Raw genomic sequence first — 27,869 nt, 5'->3', positions numbered from 1 at the left:
GAGGAACAAAGGAAGGTGGATACTGCCCTGGCTGGGGGGCAGGGCTGGAAGAGGGTTAGTTAGTTGCTGTCTGTGAGCATGGAGGAGACCCTAGGGAGAGGGGCTGGAGTTTAGGGGCCCAGTCTCCCCCATCTCAAGGGGGCCTGAGGCATCCTAGCCCAGCTCTGTGACCAGATTCCATCTGTGCTGTGCTGTATCCTGGAGAGGCAATAAACTTCCTCTATTCCACCGGCTGGTGCAGTCTGTTTGTGCCATTTCGGGGTGCAGGAGACGGGGACCCCCAACGCGCCGTCACACAGACGAACACGGCTCCCCTCCATTATTACCCTAGGGAAGGGCAGCCCTGCGCCGCTTCACAACAATTGCCCATGCTGGGCGGGAGCTTTGGCCTGGCTCTCCGGCTCCGGAGTCACAAGATGACCCCTGTGAAATATCACAGAACTGCTGGGCAGGTCACAGCAACACCCAACTGCCCCCGTGCAAGACAGAGCTAGAGAGACCGACCTTTGTAAAGCACATTGAGAGCCCTGGAGAACGGAGCTGGGCGAGGGCGAGGGGGGATGTTGCTAAACAGGTCGGAAAATTGCCATGAAATATGCAACTGTCTCGAGAACGCCGAGTCAGAGCCTGTAGAACGGTGGTGTGGCCCCTCCAGAACGCTCACCCCTCTCTACACATCCGCAGCAGCAGCAGAACGTTCTCGACTTCTCCTGAAGTTTTCCATGAGCGTGGCAAAACAACTAATCTTTTGAATACACAGAACAAGTGACCTTCCATAGCTTCTCAGCTGTTGTTTCTTCCAGGGTTTGTTCCATACCCTGCTCAAAAAAAAGCGAGGCTCAAACTTCTTATCGCTTCTTGGCAAAGCTTTGCCCCCCCCCCCCACTTTGAACACAAGCCAAGGTCGCAGTTTCTCTCCTTGCTTATGTACCTCCCGCCTCGGTGGTGGTAGCTAGTCTAGGAACAAGTGTTTATTCAGGGAGTCAGGGCCTTCTCAGCTAACTGGAGCAGTAGCCCGGCTGGCTGTACATCTGGGCTGTGTCTAGACTGGCAAGTTTTTCCACAAAAGCAGCTGCTTTTGCAGAAAAACTTGCCAGCTGCCTACACTGGCCGCTTGAATTTCCGCAAGAACACTGACGATCTCATGTAAGATTGTCAGTGTTCTTGCAGAAATGCTATGCTGCTCCCATTCGGGCAAAAGCCCTCTTGCGCAAATGCTTTTGCACAAAAGGGCCAGTGTAGACAACGGGGTATTGTTTTGCGCAAAAAAGCCCCTATGGCGAAAATGGCGATCGGGGCTTTCTTGCGCAAAACCGTGTCTAGATTGGCACGGATGCTTTTCCGCAAAAAGTGCTTTTGCGGAAAAGCGTCCGTGCCAATCTAGACGCTCTTTTCCGGAAATGCTTTTAACGGAAAACTTTTCCGTTAAAAGCATTTGTGGAAAATCATGCCAGTTTAGATCCTGCCAGTTTAGACGTAGCCCTCGTGTCTTTCATTTCAATATCACCAGCAGTGGCTTTTAATGGCCCCCGTCAGCTTCTCACTATCCACTTAGGATTCTTCCCACTCTGTTTTCAGAGTGGCTTAAATTTGGGGTCCGGACTAGGTGGCTGCATATGCGGGCTGCTGTGTTCCTTCGGCTTTGTCTACTAGGGATGTGATCGCGTAACCGTTTAACTGGCTCGTGCCTCTCGGTTCCTGGAATGGTTACACACAGACCGAGGTGGTCCGCAGCAGCAGCCCCTGTCCATGGGCGGTCTGAGCTCCCCACGGACAGGGGCTGCTGCTGTGGAGCAGGCTCTGTCTGTGGGGAGCTCGGGCACCCCATAGAGAAGGGCTACAGCTGCCCTGCACTGCTGCCTCTGAGCACGGGACGGCAGGCAGCTGGTCTGAGCAGGCAGCTGGTTTTTTAACTTGCTCCCCTTGCAGACCAGCTCCCACCTGGCACCCTGCGCTGCTGCCTCTGATCCAGTGGGAGTGGAGCTGGGTGCGCACTGGCTGCCAGCCCCACCCCTGGGGACTATCGAATAGTCGTTTAGTGGTTACACGACGATTCCGTTACCCGATATCGAACGTGCCGGTATCAGAGCCTGCAATGCAGGGTGGGAGTGGGGCAGCAGGCAGGAGCCAGTACGTGGCGGGAGCTGATTTATAGCCGGCTCTGGTGTGCCCCGGCTCCTGGGGAGCTGGCTGCCACCCCGCGCTGCTGGCTCTGCAGCATAAAGCCTGGGGCGGCCGTGAAGTGCAGAATTCTGGCCTCAGAGCAGGGTCTGAGCAGTAAAACAGCCCGAGGGCTGCGCCTTGGACAATGTGGAGAACAAGCAGCTGACCCGTTGCCTGTGAATGGAGCGCTGAGCGCGGGAGGGGAGGGGGGAGAGCACCCTCAAAGGCTGGATCGTACTGTGCCCGAGGGGGAGCAAATGCAGGCAGCACTGGCAGGGCCAGACGACCCCCCCTCCCGCGCGGAGAGCTGCCCGCCTCGGCCAGTCAGAGACGTGAGAGGCCAGAAGAGCGTTGGTGAAGCAAAATCCGACCCCGTTCTGTCTGCTTCCTTCTGCCTTGCCTGGTCTTCACGGGTCGTCCCTTTTTACCATTGCTGATGGCTCGGGGCCTCACGAGCTGGCAGTGGGCCGGGCCGCCGAGGCCTGCGCCCGGGCTCCTGAAATGGGGCGTTTCCAGAGGTCTGAGTTCTGGCTTCTGTGCGGCTCTTTCAGTGTCATGTATTCAGGCTGAATTGGCATGTGAAGTCCCACGCGAGGGGCCAGTTTGGTGGCAGTCTCCTGGGCTGAAGCGTGGCTTGCTGGGGAGCGTCCGTGGCACAGTCGGACGGTGTTAACTCCGTGTCCGTCGCATCTGGCAGGCTTGGCAAATCGCAGCCCCCGCCAGAGTCCAGGTGCCATCTTGGTTTCCACTTCCCCTTCGCCGCAGGCCCTCGCTAATCTCACCAAGTCCCCACAGCGTGCAGCCTGCTGCCAGTGGGAACGGGACACGCCCCAGCCCAGCGGTGGCTCCCCCTTCGCAGCCCCTCATGGCCCGGCCGACCTGGGGCCTGCGCTGCTTGGCGTGGCCGGGGTGGTGGCAGCCGTGCGGACCCAGGACCGTGCCGGGGGGGAAACGTCTGACTGGACCTCGTCCTGCGGGAGCCCGAGCCGGGCGGGTGGGCAGGTCAGAGAGACTTGCCGGGCCGCTCCCTGCAGATTAGCAAAGTTTGCTCAGGCAAGCGCCAGGCAGGGATGAAAAGGGACCTGCGGCCAAGGACACGGAGGTGCCCTATTTAGCAGAGCAGGCCGAGCGCACAATGGGGAGCGAGGGAGCGTCTCGCGCAGGTGCCAAGGGGAGAAGAAACGCTGCTGGCGCGGCGCCCAGGCCAGTCTGACAGGGATGGGAACCGGGGAGAGTGTGTCACGCCGATCGCTTGTGCCCTGCTTGCTCCGGCTGCGCCCCTCCCGCCCCGTTACCCCGAAGCAACTCGCATGCGCAGGCCTGTCCTGGTCCACTCCTCAGCCCGGGCCGCTCCACAAGGGCGTCCTGGGACACTTGTGCCTTGTTCTCGTGCGATGGCCAAGGGGACTTGTGCTGCTCTCGGGGGCGATCCCGGGGGGCTGGGCTGCCCGCGGAGGCAGGAGAGCAGCCCTGGGAAGCAGGGCAGCCCCTCGAGGGTTTTCCCCACGCGCCTGCTGAGCTGCAGATCCATTTCCCGCAGTGGTTTTTAAGCAGGTGCCTGGAGTGGAGACCCAGCGGGCTGGCCAGTGACTCAGGTCTTCGCAGTCAGTTGTAAGGCCAGGAAGGGGGGTCCCCCCCCCCTCCAGCACGGTGCCTCGACTTCCCGGCACGGAGCGGGGGTGCGCCCCTCTCGGCTTTTCCTGGAGGAAAACCACGTCTCTCTGAAACCCCTCTCTGGGGCAGGCCGGGTTTTTGGCGCCCCAGGGACTGTGCTCAGGAGGCTGGCATGCCTCCCCTCGCGCCTGTTCTAGGTCTGGCGCTCTGCCACCGCCATCCGCCCTGCTCCCACACTTTGCCTCTTTCAGGGCGAGGTCGTGAGCTTTCCTCCTTCCCCGGCCTCTCCAGCGTGCTTGAGAAGCCCCCGTCCCGTCCCCTGACTGGGTTTGTCTCCGTGGGCCTGGGCGGCGCTAGCCAAGCTGCCGAGAGCTGGCACCGCGGCAGCCTCGGAAAACAAAAGTAAGAGAGTCTAGGCCCGAGTCCCAGCCAGACTCCACTTCCCAGCAGGCGGAAGGGCCTGGAATCCCCGTCGGAGACCAGCGCCCGAGCAGTGCCGGCTGGGATTCCCTGGGAACAATGGCAGGATGTGGGGCTCTGCGGTTACTGCACCCGCTCGCCGCCTTTTTACTTCCTAACGCCTCCCTGGCCAAGGCCCGTCTCCAGAGCGGGAGGCAGCTTCCTCTCCTCCCGGGCAGGCAGGGCTGGGCCCCCGAGGGCGTCGCCGGGAGCTGCCCGCCGGGCGCCTCTGGGCTGCAGGTCCAGCGCCCGTCAGGACGTGAGGGGCCGGCCGTGCAGCGGGGCCGGCAGGGCTGAGGAGACTCATGGAGGCGCTGCAAGGGACTGGTTCCCAGGACCGTGGGGGTTGCGTAGTCCAGCCCTCTGCCGAGAAGCCGGAGTGACTGATAAAACCCTCCCAGGCACATGGCTCCCCAGCCTGCCCGCCCCACCCGCCTCTCTGCCGTCGCCCGGCTGCGGGCAGCTTTCCCCTGCGCGGTGCCGGTCGGAGGGAGCCGGGTTCGTCCGGATCCGCGGAGACAGTCCTGAGTCCCGAGGCGCTTTGGAGCCTCACGGCTTTGTCCGGGCAGAAACTTCCGTGGGCAAAACCCAGGCCCTGCTCCCACCCCCGTTGCCCCCTCGCCCGAAGGCCCCTCCCCGAGCAGCGGGAGGCGGGGGGTTACTGGGAGGCTTGGCGTGGGTGACAGGAGGGGTTGGTCCCCCCCCCCAAGCTCCCCCTGGGTGGCAGGAAGCGGAGCCCCACACCAGACTCCCGGGTGATTCCCCAGCTGCCCTGGGGCCGGCCCATAGGAAGGCTGAGGCAGCCGCCATGGGGCCTGGGGTACCTGCCGCGAACTGTCCTCTGGGCGGGACGCCTGTGGCTGCCCGTGCGTGCAGACGCCCTGTCCCTTTGCAGGGCTCCTGTGGCGCCCAGCCCCCTCTCCAGGACTTATCGCTGGGCCTATCGACGGCTCCCATTGTGCTGGCTGCACAAAGCCCCAGCCAGGGACGGGGTGTGCTTACAACAATGGCAGCCGCAGAACAAAGACATCGAGGCTTGCATTGTCACGGGCTCGTTACCGTCCCCGCCGTTGCCATGGACACGTGAATTCCGTTTCCCACCCTCCCGCTCTCTGGGCTGCAGGCCTCCTGCGCGGTGGGTCACGGCCTGGACCACTGGCGGCAGCAGGTCTGAACGGGACCCCGAGTGCACAGAGCCCGTGGCATGGGAGAGCCCCCACTCGCTCAGACCGGCCCAGGGTGTCGAGTGGCTCTGGCGGGGGGCGATGGGGCTGCGGGAGTGTGCTGGATCCGCTGTAGGCCCCTGGGTTTGTCCTGTGTGCCTGGGGTAGTCAGACCGGTGGCATCGCAGCCCCGGTGCCTGCACGTCCTCGAGTCTCTACCCCCTTCCAGTGGCCTTCTGGACTCTGCACCTGCTGCGACAGTGCCCTGGGCCCGAGAAGGGGCTGCAAGGTGGTGCCCATTTCTAGCCCCCGGGCTCCTTGGGCCTGAAGGGCAGTGGGGCTGGTGACGTTCCTGGTCGCCCGCTTGCCCCGTGTGCTTGCCCTCCGCTTCTGTTTGGCCCGTGAGCTCTTCAGGGCCGTCAGCAGCTCTCTGTCCGCACAAGGCCGCGCACAGCACGGGCACTGCTGGAAACCCGGAGCTGAGAACTGGAAATGAGTCAGCCTAGGGGATAGGACATTCGTCTGGGGACCCTCGAGTGGTGGGTTCGAGTACCGCACCCCCTCCCCCCAACCTTGGTAGCAAAGAAATAGTTCCACTGCCAGATGCCCTAGAAGAGCCATCAGCCTGGGCAGCCCTGGCATCTGGGTACTCGGGGAACTCCTCTTACCCCTCCACTGACCTGTGGGGGAGCCACTTTCGCTCCAGCCTCACCCTCTGTTCTGAAGCAGACTTCCCAGGCTCAAGCCGTGTCTGATTACACAGCTAAGTCAGTCCAGGCTCGGTTCACAGGCGGCCACGGCCTGGTCACTGCAGTTTTTTCACGTCCACGTCGCCCTGCTCCTGGTGGTGGCGTGAGTCCTCCCCAGCAGAGCTCGCGCTGACTTAAGAGGGCGGTGGTGAGGGGGGAGGCTGAGGCTCTGGATGGCCGCTTGGCTCCAGCTGTCAGGGCTGCTGGGGCTCCCAGCCGGGACGTTCCCTCCTGCCCTCCCCTGCTTAGTTTCAGAACCGGGACACTACTAGTGTGAAATTCTCTTCTTGTCAATTTCACAGCTCCAGCTGGCAGCCAACCGGGGAGGTAAGTAACCTGCTGTCTTCGCAGGTGCTGCAGCACCTGGACCTGGGGTGGTTTCAGGGGGCCCTTGACCAAGCGGGGCCAACATGAGACTTGCTGAGACCTGAGGACGGTTAGAGAAGCACAGGGCGGAGGTGGGTTCGCTAGCTCAGTGCAGCATGTGTGTTTCAGTGGCAGGAGGAACCGTCGCACACACGCTTGTGTAGCCAGGCCGCTGGCAGCTGCCTGACGTTGACTGAACTTTGTGGCCTAGACGTGCTGTAGCTGTGCTGGAATGACCAATGGCCTTGAGTCTGAAGCAAAATGCCCCTTGAGAATCAGTGATGGTCACCGGGTGGGTTCTGGGGTGTTGGAGACAATGCAGGGGAAGGAAAATCTTGTATTGGAACAGGTTGTGTTGCTGCCAGAGCCGAGCTGCGCACACCTTCCTTTCGGGGCTGGAAAAGCTACCAGCAGTCTGGAGCTACGTCCGGGGTGGAACAGACCCATCAGCACTCGGCACGTCTTCGGCAGGGCCAATCCAGGTGAAGTGGCTGCTATTAACGAGCACTTCTGCCAGGCTCGAGAGCTGCGATGCTCTCACTACATTCCCCCGGCCTCAGGGGAGCTCATCTCTCTCCCCAGCAGAAATTGGTCCAGGACGAGAGATGAACTCCCCCACCTTGTCCCCCTTGAAAGTCAGCGCAGGACTCCTGCCCTGGATCTTGGCTGCTGGCTTACACTAGTCTTCGAGTCATCCAGATGCACCTGCTGTCCACCCTCAGGGCTTGTCTATGGAAGCAGCTACCAGCCACCGGGCAGTGAAATTCTATTTCTGTGCCTGGCTTGGCTGAGCCAGGACTGCTCTGCTTCTCTGTGGCCGAAAGGGCCCAGCTGCTAAGCCCTGGATCTTTACATCCAAAATGCACAGAACTCTTCCCATGCGGCGTGGGCTCGTGATGAGACTAACACCGCTGGTCATAGCTGAAATGGGTGCGATCGTTTGGTCCCGTGCAGCCTTGCTCTTCGCTCCTCTTGTGTTTTTCAAGCTGCTCCATGCGCAGGACTGACCCGCGTGGCTGACCGGGATGGAGAGCAGATTGGCGCCGAGATCTAGCTGTATCCAGCTCCTGCCAAACTTCCCTGCGCTTCCCAAAGTGTGACCCCTCCCCCCCCAGCCAAGCCCCGCTCACAGCAGGTTTGCTGTCCAGTTCGTGTCCACATCCCACCGGCGTCCTTCAGGGACGTGACGGTGACGGTGCCTGCGGCGTTGGGAAGCGACGGGCCCGGTACAGGATTCAGATCTCAGGGACTGTAAAAAATGAACCCAGCCCACACTCCTGGGCAGCCTGTGTCCAGTGGCTGGAGCGGGAGACTCATTTCACCTGTAAATCCTCAGAGGCAGGACACTACACGCCCCGGGATCTGATTGCAGATGAGGTGGAGAGGGCTGGATTCAGTTCTGGACTCTGCGAGACTTACCCTTCTCTAGGTCTCAAGTTTTCCATCCGTAGCAATGGCAATACCTGCAGGTGGGCCGGGAGTTAGGGCAGGTCTTCTCATGGCTGGGTCGATGGGCAGCGATCCATCCAGCAGGGGTCGATTTATCCTGGCTAGTGTAGATGCGCTAAATCAACTGCCGAGTGCTTTACTGTCAACTCGGTACTTCTCCAAAACAAGACGAGTAAGCGGAGTTGACAGGAGGGCGTCAGCTGTTGGCCTGCTGTGGTGAAGATACTAAGCAGACCCGGGTACTTCACCTTCCGCCACGGTACTTCCCCTAGCTGGAGTTGCGTAACGCAGGTTGCTGGCCAGGTGTCTCTATGGTGCCGAGACGAAAAGCCCTACGGAAGGGCACGGGTATGGCTTGATCCTGAGCCATTGAACACCAGCTGTGTCCCTCCCTGCAGTGACCCCCTTTCTGTGCACACACGGGCCTTAGCCCTCCCGCTCCCCGTGCCCAGGAGCGCTCCGTGTGCCAGTAGGTGAGGAAAACGAACCGCCAGGGAGCGCAGAGCAGCCCTGGGTGCAGCCAGTTGGTTGTTTTTCCTCTGACCCTCCTTGCCCGCGTTCCTGGCTGAGCGCGCCGGTCCCCTCTCCAGCCCGCTGGCCTCGGGAGGGCTAGTGTCTGGCAGCGAGCAGGGCGCTAGCCTCGCTGGAGTGCTCCCCCCCCCCTCAAATGGGTGTTTGTTCTTGGGCAGAATACGCCCGTGAGCAGGGGTGGGAATAGCCGCTGTCTGCGTGGCTGCTTCTAACGGGCCGATTGTCCGCACTTGTTTGGCAGCAGAAATGACGTTCCCGTTAATCCCGGGGACCCTGGGTGCTGACCGTGGGCAGGGCGTAAGGACTTCTCCGGGATTTCTTGCTGCAGTTCACTTGCCTGCTATCTTAGCCTTGCTAGTTTATCCGAGGCCCTGAGCAGCTTTGAAATGCCGGTTGTGTGCTTGCTTTGGGGAGCAGCCGGATGTCGTTCCGCCTTGCTCCCGCGATGGCGTTGTCTTGGTATCAGGGCGGATTGCTGTTGTAAACCACTTAACGTCGCGCCATAACCGGGGCCGGCTCTTCAGAGAACACGGCCGAGGCGCTCCGCCCTCCCCTGAGCTTCCATCCCCCCCGAACGTAGCACGTGCCCTTGGCATGGCCAGAGCCCCCCCCCAACTCGTGCACCTCACTTCCCGAAGGGGGACGGTCGCCTGGAGGGGCTGGAGAACAGACTCTTCTCGTGCGTCGCACAGCGCAGTGCAAGCAGTGCTGAGGGGGGCTGTGTGGGATCTCCTACAGGAACAGGGGGGAGGGAGATATTTGCGGGGGGAGGCCAAGATCGCATGACTAGCTTGTGGTCCAGTGCCACAGGCTGGGCCGGCAGCCCCGCAGTTAACTGTGTAGCCGATAGAACTGTTACCGGTTCCACGCTGAACGTTTCCATCTATTGCTGTATCCCTCGTGGGAAGGCCGTGGCCCTCCTAGCCCCCCAGGTTCTGTGCCCCACAAAGTGGGTGGGTTTCCTCTTGTGTAAGCGTTCCTCGCCAGAGTCTCAGCGGCGGGGGGAAGGGGGAGCCTTGGTCTGTTTCAGCAAAAACAACAGGAGCCCTGTGGCAGCTGAGGGATGGGTTGATTTGGGCGGAAGCTTTCCTGGGTTGGAGCCTGCTCCCTCAGATACGTCTCTACGGGGCTCCCCGTTGGAGTGGAGCAGTTTTAAGGGGATTCTTCCTCCCCTTCTCCCAGAGCAGGCTCCCCCGCCCCTGCAGTGCCATTTTCCTTCCCTCGCAGCCTCTGGGTGCGAAGCAGGAAGGGGGGTCGAGGGGGCTGGAGCCAGCGAATGGAATGGCCCCCGAGTCTTACCAGGCTCACGAATCCCCGGCGTGCACACAGCGGAGACGCACCAGCGAGTACGGCAGCCGGCTTCCGTGTGGGGAAACGTTCTGCGGGAACCGCGTCATCCGCGCCCGACTGAGCAGGGCGCCGGCACGCGCCTCTTCACAGCCCCGGGACGTGGCGCGTCTCCCGGCTCCGCACATGAATGGGGTGGGGGGGCCTTCGTCCCTCCCCCTCCCGCCCCCGGAAATGCCCCATGCGGGTGACACTTGGATTCAGCATCTGAAAATGCCTCCCCCTTTTGAACGTCGCCCCCGGTCCTGCGCCCGCGGGAGGTGAGCCGGGGTCCGCGCCAGGGCTGTGCCCACGCAAACACCTCCCTCCTTGGGCCAGGTTCTTCGTGTGGCTGTTCACCCTGCTCCCTTGCAGAGTCACAGCTGTCCCATGCCCCCCCACCCCGCCTGGGGTTGCCAGGGCAACGGGCAAGTGTTACCCCATCGGCATCCTGCTCGGAATCTGGCTGCCGGGGGCTTTCCGAGGGTCGCCTGGGGCTCCGAGAAGCTGCCGTGAGCAAAGCAAGCCCAGGCCAACCAGAGGGACCCTGCTTTCGCTCCCTGTTCGGGCAGGGGGTCGGTTTCCCACCCGATTCCCTTGTGACCCGCCCCGAGCAGGCTGCTCACCATCGTCCACCCTCCCCTGCTAGCGAGGGCCACCCCGGCTGCTGGCTCCTCCGCCCAGCTACCTGCTTTCCTGATGCTCGGGCTGGGACCGTGTAGTCAATAGCCTGGACTCATCGATGAACCCTCTCGGGTACGTGCAGCCCCCCCCTCGCTGTCAGGGGAGGCGATGCGTGTGGGGAGCCGGCTCCCATGGAGCCCCCTCCACCCCACCCGCTGCTGCCTCCCGCGCGGGCAGGGGACTGGGCAGACGACCCCTCGAGTCCCTTCCAGCCCTAGGCTAGTTTTTAAGATAACCGTCCTCAGCCAGTCACGCTTCTTCAAAACTCCCATCTCCCTGTGCCTCAGTTTCCCTTCCTCCCCCCTTTCCTCACCTTGTTGTTTGTCTGCCTTTTTCCCACCTGTCCCCTCCCATCTAACACTCTGGGCTGTAAGCCTCCTGGCACAGGGACCGATGACGCCGACTTTGTGCACACCATGGAGCTGTGAGCCAGGACCCGGGTTCGCGTGTGCCGTGCCGGAACACCCAGGCTCTCTTGCAGCCCTTCCCAACAGCAGGTCTCAAAATGGCCTATAAAAGTGTGCATCGTGGAAGGGGAAACTGAGGCACGGCACGACACAGGGATTTGCTCAAGGTCACCCAGTAGGTTAGTGGCACTGCCAGGAATTGAACCCGGATGGCTGACGGCCTAGGCTCCTGCTCTGTGCACTGGACCTTGCTGCTTCCATACGTGGATGTGCAAGTGTGTTTCCTGTAACCAGCCCGGGGGGCTTCATTCACAAGGCAGTGGCACCCCAGATTTCAAGGGCCTCTGGTCCGGAGCTGCTTCCCCACCAGTTGAATCACTCTGGGGCTGCCCCCGCTTGGAGCTGCAGTAGAGAGGGGCGGTAGCTGCATCGGTTACTGCATTTCCAAGCCCGCCTGGGGCCCTGACACGCCGGGATCCGCACACAGCTGTGGCCGTCTCCTGTGTCCAGCGCCAGCTGGGTCCGTTCATCTGAGAGTCTTCTCATCCGCCCCTGCCCGCCCCAGACACAGCCAGCTTCTCCCTCACTGCCCTGCAGTGACCCGGGCCACCGAGCGCCTAAGAACCCCATTGTCTCCTCGGCGGATTTCCAGGGCTGCTCTGACCCTGCTGCGCTCCCACCCACGCTGGGCATTGCGCTCGGTGCGACGATGTTCTGCCGGGGTCCTCTGGCGTGCACCTCCGCCGCCCCTCGGGGCTGTCCCGTGGCGATGCAGCCGGCGGGGAGCAATGAGGAGGAGACAAACGCCGGCTGGACTGGAGCTGCACCCTGGGTGACATTGTGGGATCTCGTCACCCAGACTTTGCTCTGCGGCTGCACAGAAGTGCCTTGCTCTGGAGCAATTCCTGGGTCCCTGGGATTGCTGTGTGCTACACGCACACACACACACGCACGCAATTCCTGGGTCCCTGGGATTGCTGTGTGCTACACACACACACACACACGCACGCACGCAATTCCTGGGTCCCTGCGATTGCTGTGAGACACACAGGGTCAGTGCAATAAAGCTGGTCCCTGCTGGACACAGTAAAATACCTTTTAATTAGTTGCTCTTGCATTCCGCCACTTATGAACACGAGACCAGCCAGGCTGGGTCAGACCAAAGTGCCACCTAGCCCAGGGTCCTGTCTGCTGACAGTGGCCAATACCTGGTGCACCAGAGGGAGGGAACACAACGGGTAATCCTCACGTGATCACTTCCCTGTCACCCACCTCCAGACAGAGGCCAGGGACATCATTCCTACCCATCCTGGCTAATAGCCGTTGATGGACCTAACCTCCGTGACTCTATCTAGCCCTTTTTTGAACCCTGTCCAACTTCTAGACTTCACCCCATCCTTTGGCAAGGAGTTCCACAGGTTGACTGTGCACTGAGCGAAGAAAAACTTCCTTTGGTTTGTTTTCAACCTGCTGCCTATTCATTTCATTTGGTGACCCCTAGTTCTTATATTGTGTCAATAAGTAAATAACTTTTCCTTATTCACTTTTTCCACACCAGTCATGATTTTATAGACCTCTAGCCTGTCCCCCCCTTGGTCTCCTCTTTTCTAAGCTGAAAAGTCCAAGTCTTTTTAATTTCTCTTCATATGGGACCCGTTCCAAAACCCTCATCATTTTTGTTGCCCTTTTCTGAACCTTTTTCAGTGCCAAGAGATCTCTTTTGAGATGAGGCGACCACATCTGTGCACAGTATTCAAGCTGTGGGCGTCCCGTGGTTTTATATAGAGTCAGTAAGATATTCTGTCTTATTCTCTAGTCTATCCCTTTTTTAATGACTCCTAACATTCTGGTTATTTTTCACTTGACACTCCCCAAATTCTGATTACCCGGCTCGTGGCTGACAAAATGTAAGAGGATCGTGTGGGGTTTTAATGACGATTGATTACACATTGAAAATGTCGTTAGATCCATCGGTCTCTCCATCCCAGTGGCTGGAGTCCTGCAGCAGTTGGCTAGCTGTGCGAACGTGGCCTGTTACCGATGGAGCATCCTGGCTGCCTTGTTTGCTGTGCTCCCAGCTGCCCCGCAGGGGAAATGGACTTGGATGATGAAAGTCTCCAGGGCAGATGTAGAGAATTAAGACAATAGAAGCACAAATTTCCTTTTGTTGTTTTGCCAGGGCTGGATTAATTTGCGGAAATCTTTTTGCTTCGCTAAGCCCTGCACCCCCGGACAGACAGCACAGCCAGGCGCGTGTGGAAACTGCAGGGTTCCTTGACACAGAACGGTTTGGCAGCCACGTCTCAGTCAGTTTCAATCCCCCCTTGGATATCCTGCCAGCAAGTGCTTAGAATCCCTTTCGTTCTCCACAGTCCCCCTGGCACCCTGTGCAGGTCTTCCCAGGGCCCAAGACTTCAGCCCAAATGGCCTACAGAGGCGTGTGCTTTAGAGATGGGGAAATGGAGGCACGGTGAGACACAGTGATTTGCTCAAGGTCACCCAGCAAACTTCTCCAGGGTCAAGTGGTGAGCAGGACTGGGGCTCAGGAGACCTGAATTTGATTATCCTGCTGGGCGGCCCTGGGCTCTGTGTGTCTCAGTTTCCCCACCTGTAAAGTGGGAATAATGATCTTGACTTCCTTTATAACACAATTTGAGATCCCCCGATTTAGGCCGGAGCTGGGGATTAGCACCACCCCAGGGTGCTGAGGGTTAGGGAAGCAGCTGTGGGTACAGCTGGAAAGCTTTTAGGGCGGATACATTTTTGCAAAGGAGTATGGTGTCACCCCCTCCGATGCCCTGGGAGTTCGATGGGGAGTTAGAAGCCCAGGCTTAGTCACGGCTCCATCTCGGACTTGCTGAGCAAATCTCTTTTCATGGCGCCGGGTGCCCGTCTGTACGGCAAGGGGATTGCTGTTCATTTCAGTAGCCCCCAGAAGCCCCGGCTACAGACCAGGCCCCGCTGTGCTCGGCACGGGGCAAACGCAGAGCCGAACGATTGGCTTAATGTTACTTGCCCTCTTGCGTAAAGGCCTTTGACATCAACCGATGTAACAGGCTCATCTGGGGCACAAAACAAGGCTTCGTGTTTCACAGCCGGGAGCCTCTCTTTCTATTTCACTGCCAGGAAAAACACCAGCTTTTCTGCCGCCTGTTTCTGATTCCCCCCTTCTTACAGGCAATCCTTCTCGGAGATCAGCTCCGGAATCTCACGTCATTCGGAAACGAGCCAAAAGCTTTTAACGCGCCCCCCTCCCTCCTGCGTCTTGCCGCGTCGGTCGCGTTTCCCGGCTAATTCTCTCCTCTTTGTTTTGGTCTATGTGAGTAATTCCTCCTGAGAGCTGCGTAATACCCCGCCTTCGCTGGGGGGAAGGAGGGGGAGCTCCACGCGCCTCTCGGGGGGGGGGGGGGCTAATGGCGAGCCCGAGAAATGAAATTGTCAGCGTTTCGAGCAGGCTTGCGGGGCTGTTTGTGTTTTTCTCGGAGGAGCAGCATTAGCAGCTTCTCCTCTGTGACAGGCGTTGGCTGAGGAGGCTGCTGATGGAGCTGGGTGTGTGACGGATCCATTGCTCCCTCCTACCCCATCCTTCTGCTTCTGTGAAAACCGAGTTCCCACGGTAACCAGACGCACCCGTTCCGTTGCCTGGCCTTTGTGTTGCGTGTTGCACGGATTTCTGCGCCATGTGGGGCAGCGGGACTCTAATCTGTGGCTGGCTTTTCCACCTGCTTAAATACCTTTTAGATCCTCCTAATACTGACTTGCCCCTGTTCTTACTCCTCTGTGTCAGCTGCTGCTGGCGCTGGCCCAGGGGTGGCCTGGGAGCTGCACGGGCGGGCAGGCACCTTTGGGAAAACCTCTCTCGAGACGCTGTCGGCCAGGGAGAAATCTGAGAATCGCTGAGGTCAGGAATCGATAGGCAGGGTAATGCTGGTTGCTGACAGTCGTCTGGCTGGCTTGCTGGTTGTCCTTGGCTGTAAATCCGAGTAATGCCCTGTAGCCGAGCACCGAGGTCAGATCTACACGACAGACTTCTAATGTAACAACACTGCGGGGAGGTGTGAAAACTCGACACCCCTCAGCGAGGTAGCGATGCTGACCTGCCCCATGGTGCAGACCGTGTGATTTGGGCAGGAGAGCTACGACCATCCCCCACAGGGGTGTGTCATAAGAACGGCCAGACTGGGTCAGACCAAAGGTCCATCTAGCCCAGAAGCCTGTTTGCCAACAGTGGCCAACACCAGCTGCCCCAGAGGGGGTGGACCAAAGACAATGATCAAGTGATTTGTCTCCTGCCATCCCTCTCCAGCCTCTGACAAACAGAGGCCAGGGGCATCATTCCTTACCCCCTAGCTAATAACCTTTTATGGACCCAACCTCCATGAATTTATCTAGCTCTTTTTGAAACTTTGTTATAGTCCTGGCCTTCACAGCCTCCTCTGGCAAGGAGTTCCACAGGTTGACTGTGCGCTGTGTGAAGAACTTCCTTTTATTTAGTTTTAAACCTGCTACCCATTAATTTCATTTGGTGTCCTCTAGTTCTTATATTATGGGAACAAGTAAATAACTGTTCTTTATTCACCTTCTCCACACCACTCATGATTTTATAGACCTCTATCATCTCCTCCCTCAGTCTCCTCTTTTCTAAACTGAAAAGTCCCAGTCTCTTTAGCCTCTTTTCATATGGGACCTGTTCCAAACCCCTCATCATTTTGTTGCTCTTTTCTGAACTTTTTCTAATGCCAAAATATCTTTTTTGAGGTAAGGAGATCATATATGTATGCAGTATTCAAGATGTGGGTGTACTATAGTTTTATATAGGGGCGGTAAGATGATATTCTTCATCTTTTCTATCCCTTTTTTAATAATACCTAGCATCCTATTTGCTTTTTTGACTGCTGCTGCACACTGTGTGGACATTTTCAGAGAACTATCCACAATAACATGAAGATCTCTTTCCTGATTAGCTGTAGCTTAATTAGCCCCCATCCTACTGTACGTATAGTTGGGGTTATTTTTCCCAATGTGCATTACTTTACACTTATCCACATTAAATTTCATTTGCCATTTTGTTGCCCAGTCACTTAGTTTGGTGAGATCTTCTTGGAGTCCCTCACAGTCTGCTTTGGTCTTGACTATCTTGAACAGTTTAGTATCGTCCGCAAACTTTGCCACCTCACTGCTTACCCCTTTCTCCAGATCATTTATGAGTAAGTTGAATAGGATTGGTCCTAGGACTGACACTTGGGGGACCCCACTAGTGACCCCTCTGCATTCTGACAATGTACCATTTATTCCTACCCTTTGTTTCCTGTCTTTTAACCAGTTCTCAGTCCATGAAAGGATCTTCCCTCTTATCCCATGACAACCTAATTTACACGAGAGCCTTTGGTGAGGGACCTTGTCAAAGGCTTTCTGAAAATCTAAGTACACTAGATCTACTGGATCCCCCTTGTCCGCATGTTTGTTGACCCCTTCACAGAACTCTAATAGATTAGAAAGACAGGATTTCCCTTTACAGAAACCATGTTGACTTTTGTCCAACCTGCTCTTCAACATCTCCAGTGTTGGAGATTCCACAACCCCCCTGGGCAATTTATTCCAGTGTGTAACCACGCTGACAGGCAGGAAGTTTTTCCTAATGTCCAACCTAAACCTCCTTGGCTGCAGTTTAAGCCCATTGCTTCTTGTCCTGTCTTCAGAGGCCAAGGGGAACAAGTTTTCTCCCTCCTCCTTGTAGGTACTTGCTTAAAACTACCTGCGTCAAGGCAGCGCCATCACGGTTTCCCAGTAGGCGACTGCAGCTTATAAAGTTTAATCCAAACTCCCCGGGGAGTTGGGGCAGAGATGCCGCAGGGATCTGGAGCGTTCCTGTCCCACTCGCCTCAGGGCGGCCTCGGCCGCTGGGAAGTGCTGCAGCATCTGCAAAGGCCACAAACGTTCAGCCCCTCCCTCCTGCGTGCCGTGGAAGTGTTCTGCGCTCCAGAACCCCGAGTGCTCCTCCAGAGTCAGTGCCCCGTCGCCAGCTGCCCGGCTGTGGGGGCTTGGCCGTGGCCGACTGATGATGCGGAGTCCCTGGATTTACCAGACAAGTGACCCCCCCCCCCCCAGCAGGTTACTAGGCGAGGTCCGGCTTGCGGCGCTCTGCTAATTGTTTTGTATGCAGCGGGGTAGCCACGCGGGTCCCAGGAGACAAGGCGGGAGAGGGCCGCCTTCGCTCGGCTGGGGGGAAACACGCTTGGCCAGCCCTGGGGGGAGGGCTAGCTCTGCTTTGAGCACTGGCCTGCTAAACCCAGGGTTGTGAGTTCAATCCTTGAGGGGCCATTTAGGGATCTGGGGCAAATCTGTCAGGGATGGTCCTTGGGCCTGCTGTGAGGGCAGGGGACTGGACTCGCTGGCCTTTCAGGGTCCCGTCCAGCTCTGAGAGAGCCGGGAAGTTCATCTCTCTCCCCAGCAGACGCCGGTCCCGCAAAGAGACGACCCCGCCCACCTCGTTTCCGTTTCCTCAGCAAGGAAAGCCCAGAGCTCCAGGCCTGGATTCTTCCTCCGCTACCTCAGGCCCGGGGGGAGCCCCCGCTACTCCCCTTGCACTCCTCACGGCAGCCAATCTCGTTGCCTCTGCCCAGGCCCTAGGCGGGCACGGGGTGGCTTCCTGTCACGGGCTCCGTGTGAGGACAGGACTCCCTGGGGAGAGGGGCTCTGCCCCAGCTCTCACGTGGGCCAGTGGCAGCATCTGCAGCAGCACACCCTGGGCTGATGCTCCACGTTTGTGGCCTCCGGCCTCCTCCCCCTGCTTTTCCCATGATGCACTGGCACAAGCTGGATTAGTCCACGGGGTCAGTGCAGACACGCCAGCGCCACTGCCCCGTGGCTGTGTGGCGCGGCCGTGCGGACGCCGGCTCAGAGGAGTGTGTGGGCAAACAGCCGAGACACTGCCCCCCTCCCTGTTGGGGCTGCCCCAGGCCTGTCTTTCCTGCTGGGCTTGAGGAGCACGGCTGCTTGGAGCCCTCTGGCGGGGCAGCCCGAGGAGAACTGGTTGTGCCGGGGACGATTTGATCCACTTTCTCCGTGGATAATGAAACGGCCTGACAGCTGCCAGGCAGCTTGGCGTGGCACGTGTCGGTGTTGCGAGCCCTCCCGGGCAGCAGGGCTATGACGGGAGGCCCCCCAAGAAGACCCTTGAGACTGAAGTAAAATGAGCTCAGCTGCACACTTGGTGCTTTCATCCTTGTCTGGCCACTCGTGGCTGGGGAGCCTGCCACGGAGGGTCCCTCGAGGGCCGTTCCAGGAGGGCGAGTGCTCCGGGGCAGGCCCTGTTGAGGTGTGGCAAAGGGAGCTGGCTCTGTGTCCGTGGCAAACAAGCCAAGCCTGACCATTTCTAAAGCTCGGCGGGCCGGGGGGGGGGGGTGGATATTCTGTAACTGGGAAGACTTAAAAAGCAACGAATGGTCCTGCAGCACTTTAGAGACTGACCAAACATGTCGGGCGCCTCGGTGGGCACAGCCCACTTCTTCCGATGCCGGCTCTCGTTCGTGGATCTCAGTCACCGTGGTCTTTCAGCCTGAGAACTTCACTTCCTTCACCGGTTTGATTCCTACCGCAAAGCTCTGAGGAAAGGCATTGGCTGGATGGCTGTTAATTCCACACCCTAATGACATCGAAAACCAAACCATGGGGACTTAATTTGCACCATCGCTATCCGCTTCATGTAGCATGGACACTCTAATTGACTACTTCTTTCCCCGTTTTTTTCCGTCTCTTCCCCCTTCCCCCGGCCCATCAGCTATTTATAGAGAACCTGGATCTTTAGTAACTCCAGTCATCTGAAGAAGTGGGTTGTGCCCATGAAAACTCATGTTACCATCTCCGTGTTTTGTTCGTCTTTAAGGTGCTGCAAAACTATTGGTGGTTGTTTAAGTTGAACATTTCTATTCAGGGCAGCGCTTCATGGGAGTGCTCATTTGAGTGCCTCATGCCTCATGCCTCATTCTCCTTCTATGAGCTGGGCACCCCAGGACTACATCATCGGTGATGCATTGTGAATTCCCTTGCAGTGCAACATGGAAAGTGTAGTCCAGTTAAGAAGCTCGTCCCATTGGAGACTGGGGGCCTGAGATACCTGAACTACGTCTCCCATGACACGCTGCAGCTTTTTGAATTCTCTTGTTTGTCTGTTTCTGGGTGTTTAAATACTTTGCTTTCCACAGAAAGTTGGGTTTTTCAGCAGACACCTTTTGCAGAAAACTGTCCAAAGAAGCCACAAATAAAATAAAAATAGTTTCCACCAGCCTGTAAGAGTAGTTTCCAGCTCTTAATCTCTCTCTCCTCCTGCTTGAAGTATCCAATTAGCTGATTGTCTAAAATCAGCTACATTAAAACAGCCCTGATTCCTTCCATGAAAAACCAGCGTCTCATTACCACACGTTGAGTGGACTAGCTCTACCCCTTGTCTTTCTCTGGTGCTATTTCCATATTTGATACAGCTGTGTGGGAGTCTGATTCGGAAGGAGCTGCGCTTTTGCTATGCTGATGTGTTGTCTGCGTGTGCATTACGCTGCTAAATACAGTATTCCCCTGTTGCTTCCTGCCCTTTATTTGAAGCCGGCTGTTGCTTTCTTCTAATAAGCAAATTACCAGGCTCCGGAAGCAGCGGTGACTTTGTTTTCAACCTCCTAATGCTCTTAAACTCTTTTGTATTAAGCCCTTCAGCCTTTCTCTAGCGGTGGTGTGCGGAATAATAATATGAGCAAATCACGGCAGCTTGCTTCTGCGTGCTCTTTGTGGAGTCGAGCCGTGTGTCTAATGGGCCCTAATTGGAAGACGTTGAGAGACGCTGCCCGTAACGGAAATTGTTCCAAGAACTGTGGTTCTGCGTGGTGTTTCTGAGCAAGACACTGACTCTTAGCTGCTTGGCACCCCCTGCTGGCTGCCCCTGGGGTGGCATTTGCAAGCAGCAAGTCTTCCTTTGTCTGGGGCTGGAGGCTGTTCCGGGATCAGGGACGTGCTGGAAATTGACAGCCCAAAGACCGAAAGCCCTGTTGCCTCATCAGCATGCGGCAAAGCTGTTGGCTCGCTGCCCTGGGGGCTGGCTGGTGGCTGTCAGGCAGGAGCCAGGCTCGGCGTGAGGGATGAATAGTCCATGCGGGAATAGTTCTCCTTTGGGCCCGTCTGTACAGAGCGTGGAGGTCTGCCCCGGGCCAGGGTCCGAGGTGGGGCTGTTCGCTAGTCATTGGCAAATAGACCGGAGTGCCTGTCTGTGCGAGTTTGGGATGTGCCCCCACTGCAGTGTATAATGCTCCTGGCACATCATTAAGCCGTGTCTAATTAACAGGTGCAGGTTAAGCTGTGGCTACCGGTCCTGTAAGCTGGATCACTTGAGGTGTTGTCTTCCAGGAGACCCTGGATGGCTGCACCCCCACGGATTGTGGGTTTCCTAGGTCTGATCAAAACCAGGCATGGATTGGGGTCCCCTGAGTTTCTGATGACTCGGAATTCCATGGGGCGGGAGTCACCCTGCGAACGCCCCGCCCCAGTCTGCGACACTCTGTAAATTCCAGACTATCTGCTACCAGGGCTAGTAATTGGTAAGCCCCAGCAGGGAGCTGGGCTAGGCAAGGTTCCCTGTGCAGGGGCACGGTCCCGCAGCCGCTGAATGAGCCCCGCCCAGCCAGGGGCTCAGGGCGCATGTTGCTGCCTGACTGGGCGGGGCTGATTAAGCAGCTGCAGGGAGGTGCTGCCACGCAGCTTAGAGGCAACCTTGCTGCTAGGGATGGGCCGGGCGCTCAGCGACAGAGCAGCAATGCAAGTTGGCCGCGCACCGTTTTGTAGAAGAGACACTCCTCTGTGAGCAGCGCCGAGCTGCCGGGCCGCCTGGGCTCCTGGAAACGCAGAGCTGCGGGACAGGGCGGAGGCCTTCTGGGGTCTGCTCTTGCATAGCACTGAGCAGTGTAGTCTCTGAGCTTAGCCTCACGGCCGCGCACTCTCATTGCATCGCCCACGGGGAAACTCAATGAGATCTCTTCTCTCTTCCTTTGCCCAGTGGAGTCCTGCCCGCGGAGCTTGGACTGCGCCCTGCAGCGAAGGGAGTTCTGCCCGGCCGGGTCCCATGCCTGCGGCCCCTGCCTCCAGCAGTTTGTGGAAGATGGACATGGCCATTGCGTCCAGAGGAAATGGTCCTCCGCTGGTAAGTGTGTGTGGGCAACGGGCCGTCCTGCTGGCTCCGCATAAGCGCCCTCCACGCGCCGCGCTCGCCCCCGCCCGTGCCGGTCTCCACGCTGCCTTCGATGGGCTTGTGAAATCGGATCCGTGACTGAATGTGGTGCGGAGCGGGGGCACCCTGCACGTGGTGGCGTGAAGCAGGGCCTGCTGCATTGGTAGATCCCTGCCGGGTACATTTGTATCAGTCGTTGCTCCTTTTCGCGGATCCCGCCGATCAGCCCGTGTCTCCGCACAGGCGGATACCTGTGGGTATGGAGCGGATACCGGCGGAGTTAGGACTCCCGCTCGTGGCTGGCTGACGTCTGCTGTCCGTCCGTTCGTTCGTTCGCACGGGGGCCTGTGCGGGTTGGCTCCGAGTCCCCGCCTGCGCGGCTGCACCACGTCGCTTAGCCCAGACCCCTCGCTGTGCTGGGGCTGACGCCAAGTCTGAGCGTGGCTGGCTGCCGGGAGAGACCGGCCAGTGTCTGGTAGATGGCAAGGCCTGGTTGCCCTCAGTCGGGTGCGGTAGCGGCACCCAGAAGCAGTCTGCACTGCGCAAGCACGTCAGCCTTGGGGATGGATTAGCAGCAGCAGCAGGAATTACTGCCTTCCAGGGGCTTGTGGGGCGGAGAAGTCCGACGTGCCCGCTGCCTCCGGGGGACTGAGATGCCGGTGAGGTGCCCTGGCAAACCTCAAGCGCAGCGAAGTTGCTGGGTGTCAAGGAACCTTTGCTTGGCTCCTGTAAGAGCATAATCCTTGTGGGAACCCCTCCCCCATTTACTGATGAGCAGGGGCCCTGGGTCTGGCGCCAGCGAGGTGGGAAGGTCTGATCACGGAGGGGGGCAGGATTCCAATCTAGGGGCTGGAGCAGGAGCTGGGCTCTGATGCTTGGCTTTGGGCCACTTGCTTAGCCTCTCCAGGGCTCCCCAGCTGAGACCGCCCTGTGCCCCTAGGACGCCTCTTCCCAGGGCCAGCAGCTAGGGCGGAAGGGCGCCCAGCAGCCCCTAGGGTGGTGCCCAGAGCAGCGGGCGAGATGGGAGCACCTCTGTCCCAAAGGCCACTCGCCAGCCTTTCCACGGGACGTGCAGTGGAGGCTCAGTGGGACGTGAGCTCCCAGGGAGACGCGGTCGCCAGAAGGGCCGGGATGCGGACGCAGGGGGCCGGGCGTGGGCGCAGAGGTGGGTTTACCTCTGGGTTTGGCGCTGGGGCGCAGTGCTCGAGTCCTGTGCCAGTCTGGTGCCCGCAGTCCAGGATGGATGCTGACCTGTTGGAGAAGGCTCAGAAGAGCCGGGAGGGACCCTGCCCTAGAGAGGAGACTCACGGCTCCAGCTAAAGGGGCCTTGGCCCTAGTGGCTACAGGCGGAGCGGGAGGAGAGGACTCAGGTGGCCCAGAGACAGCGACAGCGCGGCCCAGGGGCTGAAGCGACAGCCAGGCAGGGTCGGACACGGGGGCAGCTCCCCGGGCCGTGGCGGATGCTCCATCGCAGAGTGGGACTCCGTCAAAGCTGGACCTTCCGAACACGTCTGCTGCGGGCTGACTCCGGGCCAGGCCTCCAGCCTGTTACGCAGGAGGCCAGACGAGATGGCGCCGTGGTGCCTGCTGGCCTTGGACCCTAGCGAGGCTGCAGCGTGAGCCCTGACCCCGGTCGCGGGACTCTCCCCCCAGCGTTTGACCGACCCCCATGGGGAGAGCGCCGTGCCGCACAGCGCCCCTGCGGGACAGTCTCCTGCGGTGGGGGCTAGGGCTGGCACCTGCTGTTGCCAGGGAGACGGCGCCGGAGGGCCTTTGCTGCGCTCCCTTGGCGCTCTCCTCCGCCGCCGGCCGCCCGTGTGTTGTGTGAAGCCCCTCCTGGGCGCAGCGGCAGGCAGGTCGTGTCACTGGGCTGCCCGGCACGGCCTGTGCTGCTGGGCCTCCGTGTTGGGGTAGGAAAGGTCGGGAGCAGGCGTCTTCTCCCTCGTCCCCGCAGCCGCCGGCAGCGCCCTCCTCTGGCCAGCGCTCCGCCTGCAGGGCCCAGGAGGGGTTCCCGGTCGATGCTGGGCCCAGCGTAACGCCCATCCCGGCTGGCTCCTGCGCCGTGCCCGACTGGGGCGAGCCATTCACTCCAGCAGCCGTGACCCCTGGTGCCTGTTCTCCACAAGCCGGATGCGGGAGCGGTGTCCCTGGGATGGGGTCAGGCCGGAGCTATGTAGCCTCTGCCCTTCACCGTTAACCCTATCGATTGCCCCCCTCGTGTGGGACGTTTGCTACAGCAAGGGCAGGGGGGTTCCATCGGTGTCCTAAAGCCACGGCTCAGGCGTGGCCCGAGGGAAGAATTCTGCCATCCACCCTCCAGCAGAGCCGTGGGTGGCCGTGCTGCGGCGCACAGGGCCTGACCGTTTTCGCAGCCTGAGCAACGTAGCTGGGGAGAGCAGGGCTCAGCCGCCGGTTCCCGCTGGTGTCAGCCTCTGTTCTCTGCCCTCGGGGGGGCTCTCGCCACAGGGGGCGGCTGGTCCCCAAGGCTATTGGACCCATCTCCCGGCTTTGCCGCGCCTCCCCGCTGGTTCATGCCGCTGGCTGGTTGTCGGCCCTTCTGGGAAGTGAAGCGGCGACGTCACATCCCGACAACAGGACCTTGAGCTCTTTGTCCACGTCCTTCCTGCGCCGCTTCAGACCAGCCCTGCCTGTTCGCCTGGCTCGTTGTTGGGCTCTTACCAAGCGCCCCCAGAGCCCATCACTGCAGGGCCTCTGGTTACAGTCAGAGCCGTGGGCCCGCAGAGCACTGACGTCAGTTCTGTCATTAGCTGGGGGGGGCCTGGGGAGGGGGGCGAGAGGCAGCCTGGTGGGCGGCACACAGTGCAGGCGGTGACACAGCGCCAAACCCTCACGCAAGCGATGTTTGGGGGTGAGTCCGGCCAGGGAGCATGGCTGTCTGGGGGGGCTGTGTCCCCCTTCCCCGATGGCGGTTTGGGCTGGGCCAAGCAGGGGCATGGCTCATAGGAGTGGGGAGAACCCGACACCCAATCCACTTGGGCTTCTGTGCCCTGCTCGCCCGTCTCCTCCCCGGGCCGCGGGATCGGCCGTTGGAAAGGGAGGCGGCTGCTTCTCCAGGGGCAACTGGCAGGTTTTGGTAGGTTCATTTCATTAGGTGTAACTGGTGAATTGATTACAAGGGGGTGGGCAGGGGGGCCATGCAGCCCACTAGGCTGGAGTGCCCCCCCCACCACAGCCAGGCTGGAGGGGGCCCCGCACTGCAGGGCTGTGGCTCCCGCTTCTGCCCCCCATCCCGCCCCTGCGAGGCTGCCACCCGGTTACCCATTGGCATCCCAGCCACGCTCGGCCTGGGTGACGGTGCTGCCGGGGGTCGCCAGGCAGGCTGGGGTTAGCGCTGGCCGGTGAAGGTAACGCTCCGTGCCGGGTTTCGTTTGGATTGCAGCGCGGGGCCGGCGGCCGGCGATCTCACACGCACCGGGCCGTAATCGTAAAGTATCTTCGGATCTCCAGGGCTGCGTCCACTCGTCACTGGGAGACGGGGACTGATTCCGGGAGAGGCCAGGCCAAACCTAGCGGGAGGGCAGAAAGCTGGCTAGCAAACCCAGTCGGGCCTCCCAGGCCAGGCGACTCCTGGTTTCTCTCCCCAGCTCAGCGGGAATTGGAGACGCTGGGGGACCGTGCGTCTCGGACCAGGGTCGGCTGAGGTTTGCAGCAGCCGTGCCGGGAGTGCGGGAGGCTGCAGAGGTGGATGGGTCGGAGAAGGGCTCGCCTTGCGTTTGCCAGGCTCAGAGCTGGGGAGTTCAGCTCTGCTCTTCAAAGGCATCTGATCGGAGCCTCTTCCAGAGCAGAAGGGAGCCGGCTCGCTGCCCTGCGACGTACCCAGAGTGGGACAGGAAAAGGGAGCTTAGGGCCTGGGCCTGGACTTGTGGCAAAAGTTCTGAGCGCGCTTCCCCCGCAGCCCCGCCCTGAGCCCCGCCGCTGGCTCTGCTCGCTCTGCGCCGGCCCTGGCTGTTGAGATGAGCCTCGGCCAAGACCCCTGGGCGGCCGGGCAGGGGCCTGTGCTTTCGCTCTGGGGGCGCGGGAGCCCTTTGTGCAGACGCTGAGTCTGTGGCCGGCCTCGGGGGACCAGGAAGGGGCTGGCCAGGGGAATCCAAATGCTGCAGGTCCCCGCGTGCCATGCAGCCTGGGGCCCGGGCGCACGGGCAGCCCCACCGAGCGTGTCCGGTCCGTGCCAAGGGATAGTCAGGCGGCCAGTGCAGCTGCATTGGCTGAGTCTCGGCCCCCGTAGCCCGGCGCTGTTAGTCGGGCCCGGCACCCCAAGTGGGTGCACCCCCAGAGAAACGGCCCGGCGGCTGGTGGGAATGGTGACGCGGTGACCCCTAGTGGCCAGTCAGGGTGAGGCGTCAGTGGATTCCCATGAAGCAGGGTTCCCAGGCTCGATCCCGACCCCAGTGCAGTGGGGAAACGAGCCCCTCGCGCCCCCCGCGGTGTGGAGGCCTGCACGTTAATTCCGACGCGTTCTGCACCTCCCGGGCTGCCCCCGTCCCGTGCTCTGGCCCGAGGACGTGCAAAGACTCGTGCTGCCCCGTGGGGGGGGGGGGGGGGCGAGGCTGGCGTAGGTGCTGCTCCGTGCGCCTGGCGTCTCCGGGGCTCCTGATCCAAGCACGCGAGCGAGGCAGTGCGAGGAAACGGCCCGCCCGCCTCTGCTGGCCAGTGAGTGCCCTGCCTGGAGACGTGCTGCGCCCCGGGGAGCTGACACGTGGCAGCTGGTCTGGGCCCCTCTTCCCACCCCCGGGGGCAAGGCCCGAGCAGCACCTGCCTCTGCAGGCTCCTCCCTTGGCCTCTTCGCTGCCCGGCCTCTCTCTGCTCCCAGGCAGGAGCTGCTCCCCCACTCGGGGTGAAATGCTGCGCAAGGCTCCTCGTTCCCCGAAGCGGCGGAGCCGCGGCGCTACCAGCTCTGGCTGTGCTCAGTGGTTAAGGCCTGGGACGTCGGAGACCTGCGTTCAAGTCCTTTCTCTGCTGCACATTTCCCACGAGACCCTGAGCAAACCACTTAGTTGGCTGTGCCTCGGTTTCCCCGCTGTAAATGGGGACTAGCCTTGGCCTGCCTCGCAGGGGTGTGGACAGGAGTAGAACGTTGGGCTGTGAGATGCCTAGAGCCGGAGGCATCTTAGGAGGTTCCCCTTGGTAGCCTGGTAGCCGGCGGCGCCGGTCCTGCCATGGTGCTGCGTGGCGACGGTTGTGGCCCCGCCCGGAGCCGTGCCGACTTTCCGTGCACTCAATTCCCGGCCCAGCGAAGTGGAAACTCTCTAATAGGCCTGCAGTGGCAGGTCTCCGTGGCAGTAACCGTTTGAGGCACCTCTCCTTCCCGCCTCCCAGGTGCCATGGCCGGAGCCAGGCTGCCAGGTACAGCTCGGGGGACGTGGGCGGCGCGTCACCTTTGTCCGTTCTCGCAGAGCCGCTCTGCCCCGGATTGACCTGCCTTCAGCTCTGGCTTTTATGCAGCATCTTCTAGCCAAGTGTCTCCGTGCATGTCAGCAGCAGGCTGAGGTGCGTCTCCCTTGGCCAGCCGGAGAGACTGAGGCTTGGAGAGGCTGGCGTGGCTTCCCGTGGGGACAGAGCGGGAAACCGAGCCCGGGGCTGCCGGGTCCCTCGGGGCAGTAGCGTGCTGCTCCGGGGAGGCCTCACGTGGCTTTTGAACTAGGAATTCTTCCCATGGAAAGGAGGATTTCTGCTAAGCCACTCGGCGAACTGGCTGCCCCGAACCGGAGTTTCTGCAGATGGATTTCCGCGCTCTGGGGCTGCCTGCCCGACCGACCCAGGGCCACGTAACGCTTAGGCCGTGTCTGCCTTGGCCTGGGCTGGGGGGTTACCTCTGAACGGGGCTGTGGTCGCCGACAGAACACAGCCCGCCCCGGGCGCTCAGCGGCGGTCAGAACCGTCTCGAGGGCGGAGCCAGCGAGAGCTCCCCGTGGGGGGAGAGCGCAAGTGGGCTCGGCCGGCACGTCGCCACTGCAGTAAAACCCCCCAGGACGGAGCTCTGCCCCCGGACAGTGCGGCTCAGGTTGGGGGCTGAGCCATGGAGGCATTTGGGCATGGCTGGAGTCTGGCATCTGAGCACCCGGGAGCAGGCAGGGCCTCGGAGCCGGGCTCCACCCAGAGCCAGACGCCCACACTGTAGTTCTGACCCCAGCCCAAGCCCCAGGCACTGGAGTCAGCTGAGCTGGGCCGGCCATGGGCAGAGGTACCCGGTCGTGATGTCGCCAGCAGGAGCCCCTAGATCACAGGCTGAAGTGCTTTGGCTGGGCACCACGAGGGAAGCTCTCGTGGATGCTGTGCTCTGCCCTGGCCTGGCAGTCTGGAGACCGAGGTCTGTTCGCAGCTCTGCAGGGCAGAGCCCCCCGAGCCTCAGTTTCCCCATCTTGTCCAAGCCTCAGTTTCCCCATCTTTCTCCAGTGCCGTTGTGTGGCTCTCGCGCTCTGGTAACTTGTGCAGGGTGTTTGGGGGCCTGGGGCCGAGCCCCAAGGCAGAGTCGACGGGGCCTGTGGATCTCCTGCCCCCTTTGGAGGGGGTTCTGGGGAGGGCCCGGTGGCTAGCGGGCGCTCGGTGTTTCGTTCAGAGGCGCGTGGTCGTTGGGAGGCAGGGGGCCGGCTCGTGCCTGGTGCTCTGGTTTGCACGGGAGGGGGAGGTTGCACATCCTCGGAGGCGCTTCCCAGCTTGCTCTGACGGGGCCTGTGCGGCGACGAGAGATGCAGCCTGTTCGTCTCCATCGCCATAGCAACCCTGCTGCGTG

General features: G+C 60.4%; 1 protein-coding gene across 1 annotated transcript in view; it reads left to right on the top strand.

The window, feature by feature from the left end:
• The window catches only part of NPDC1 (neural proliferation, differentiation and control 1), a 69,953-nt gene that overhangs the window by 17,236 nt on the left and 24,848 nt on the right, over positions 1-27,869 (top strand). The window contains exon 2 of the mRNA XM_075906050.2: positions 20,948-21,091. Within this exon, the coding sequence (XP_075762165.2) occupies positions 20,948-21,091 (144 nt within the window). The remainder of the gene's footprint in view (positions 1-20,947; positions 21,092-27,869) is intronic.

This window comes from Pelodiscus sinensis, chromosome 23, assembly GCF_052426305.1.
Source record: "Pelodiscus sinensis isolate ZL-2025 chromosome 23, ASM5242630v1, whole genome shotgun sequence".
NCBI lineage: Eukaryota > Metazoa > Chordata > Testudines > Trionychidae > Pelodiscus > Pelodiscus sinensis.
The sequence above is the reverse complement of the archived record's forward strand: the minus strand, read 5'-3'. Positions and strand labels throughout refer to the sequence as shown.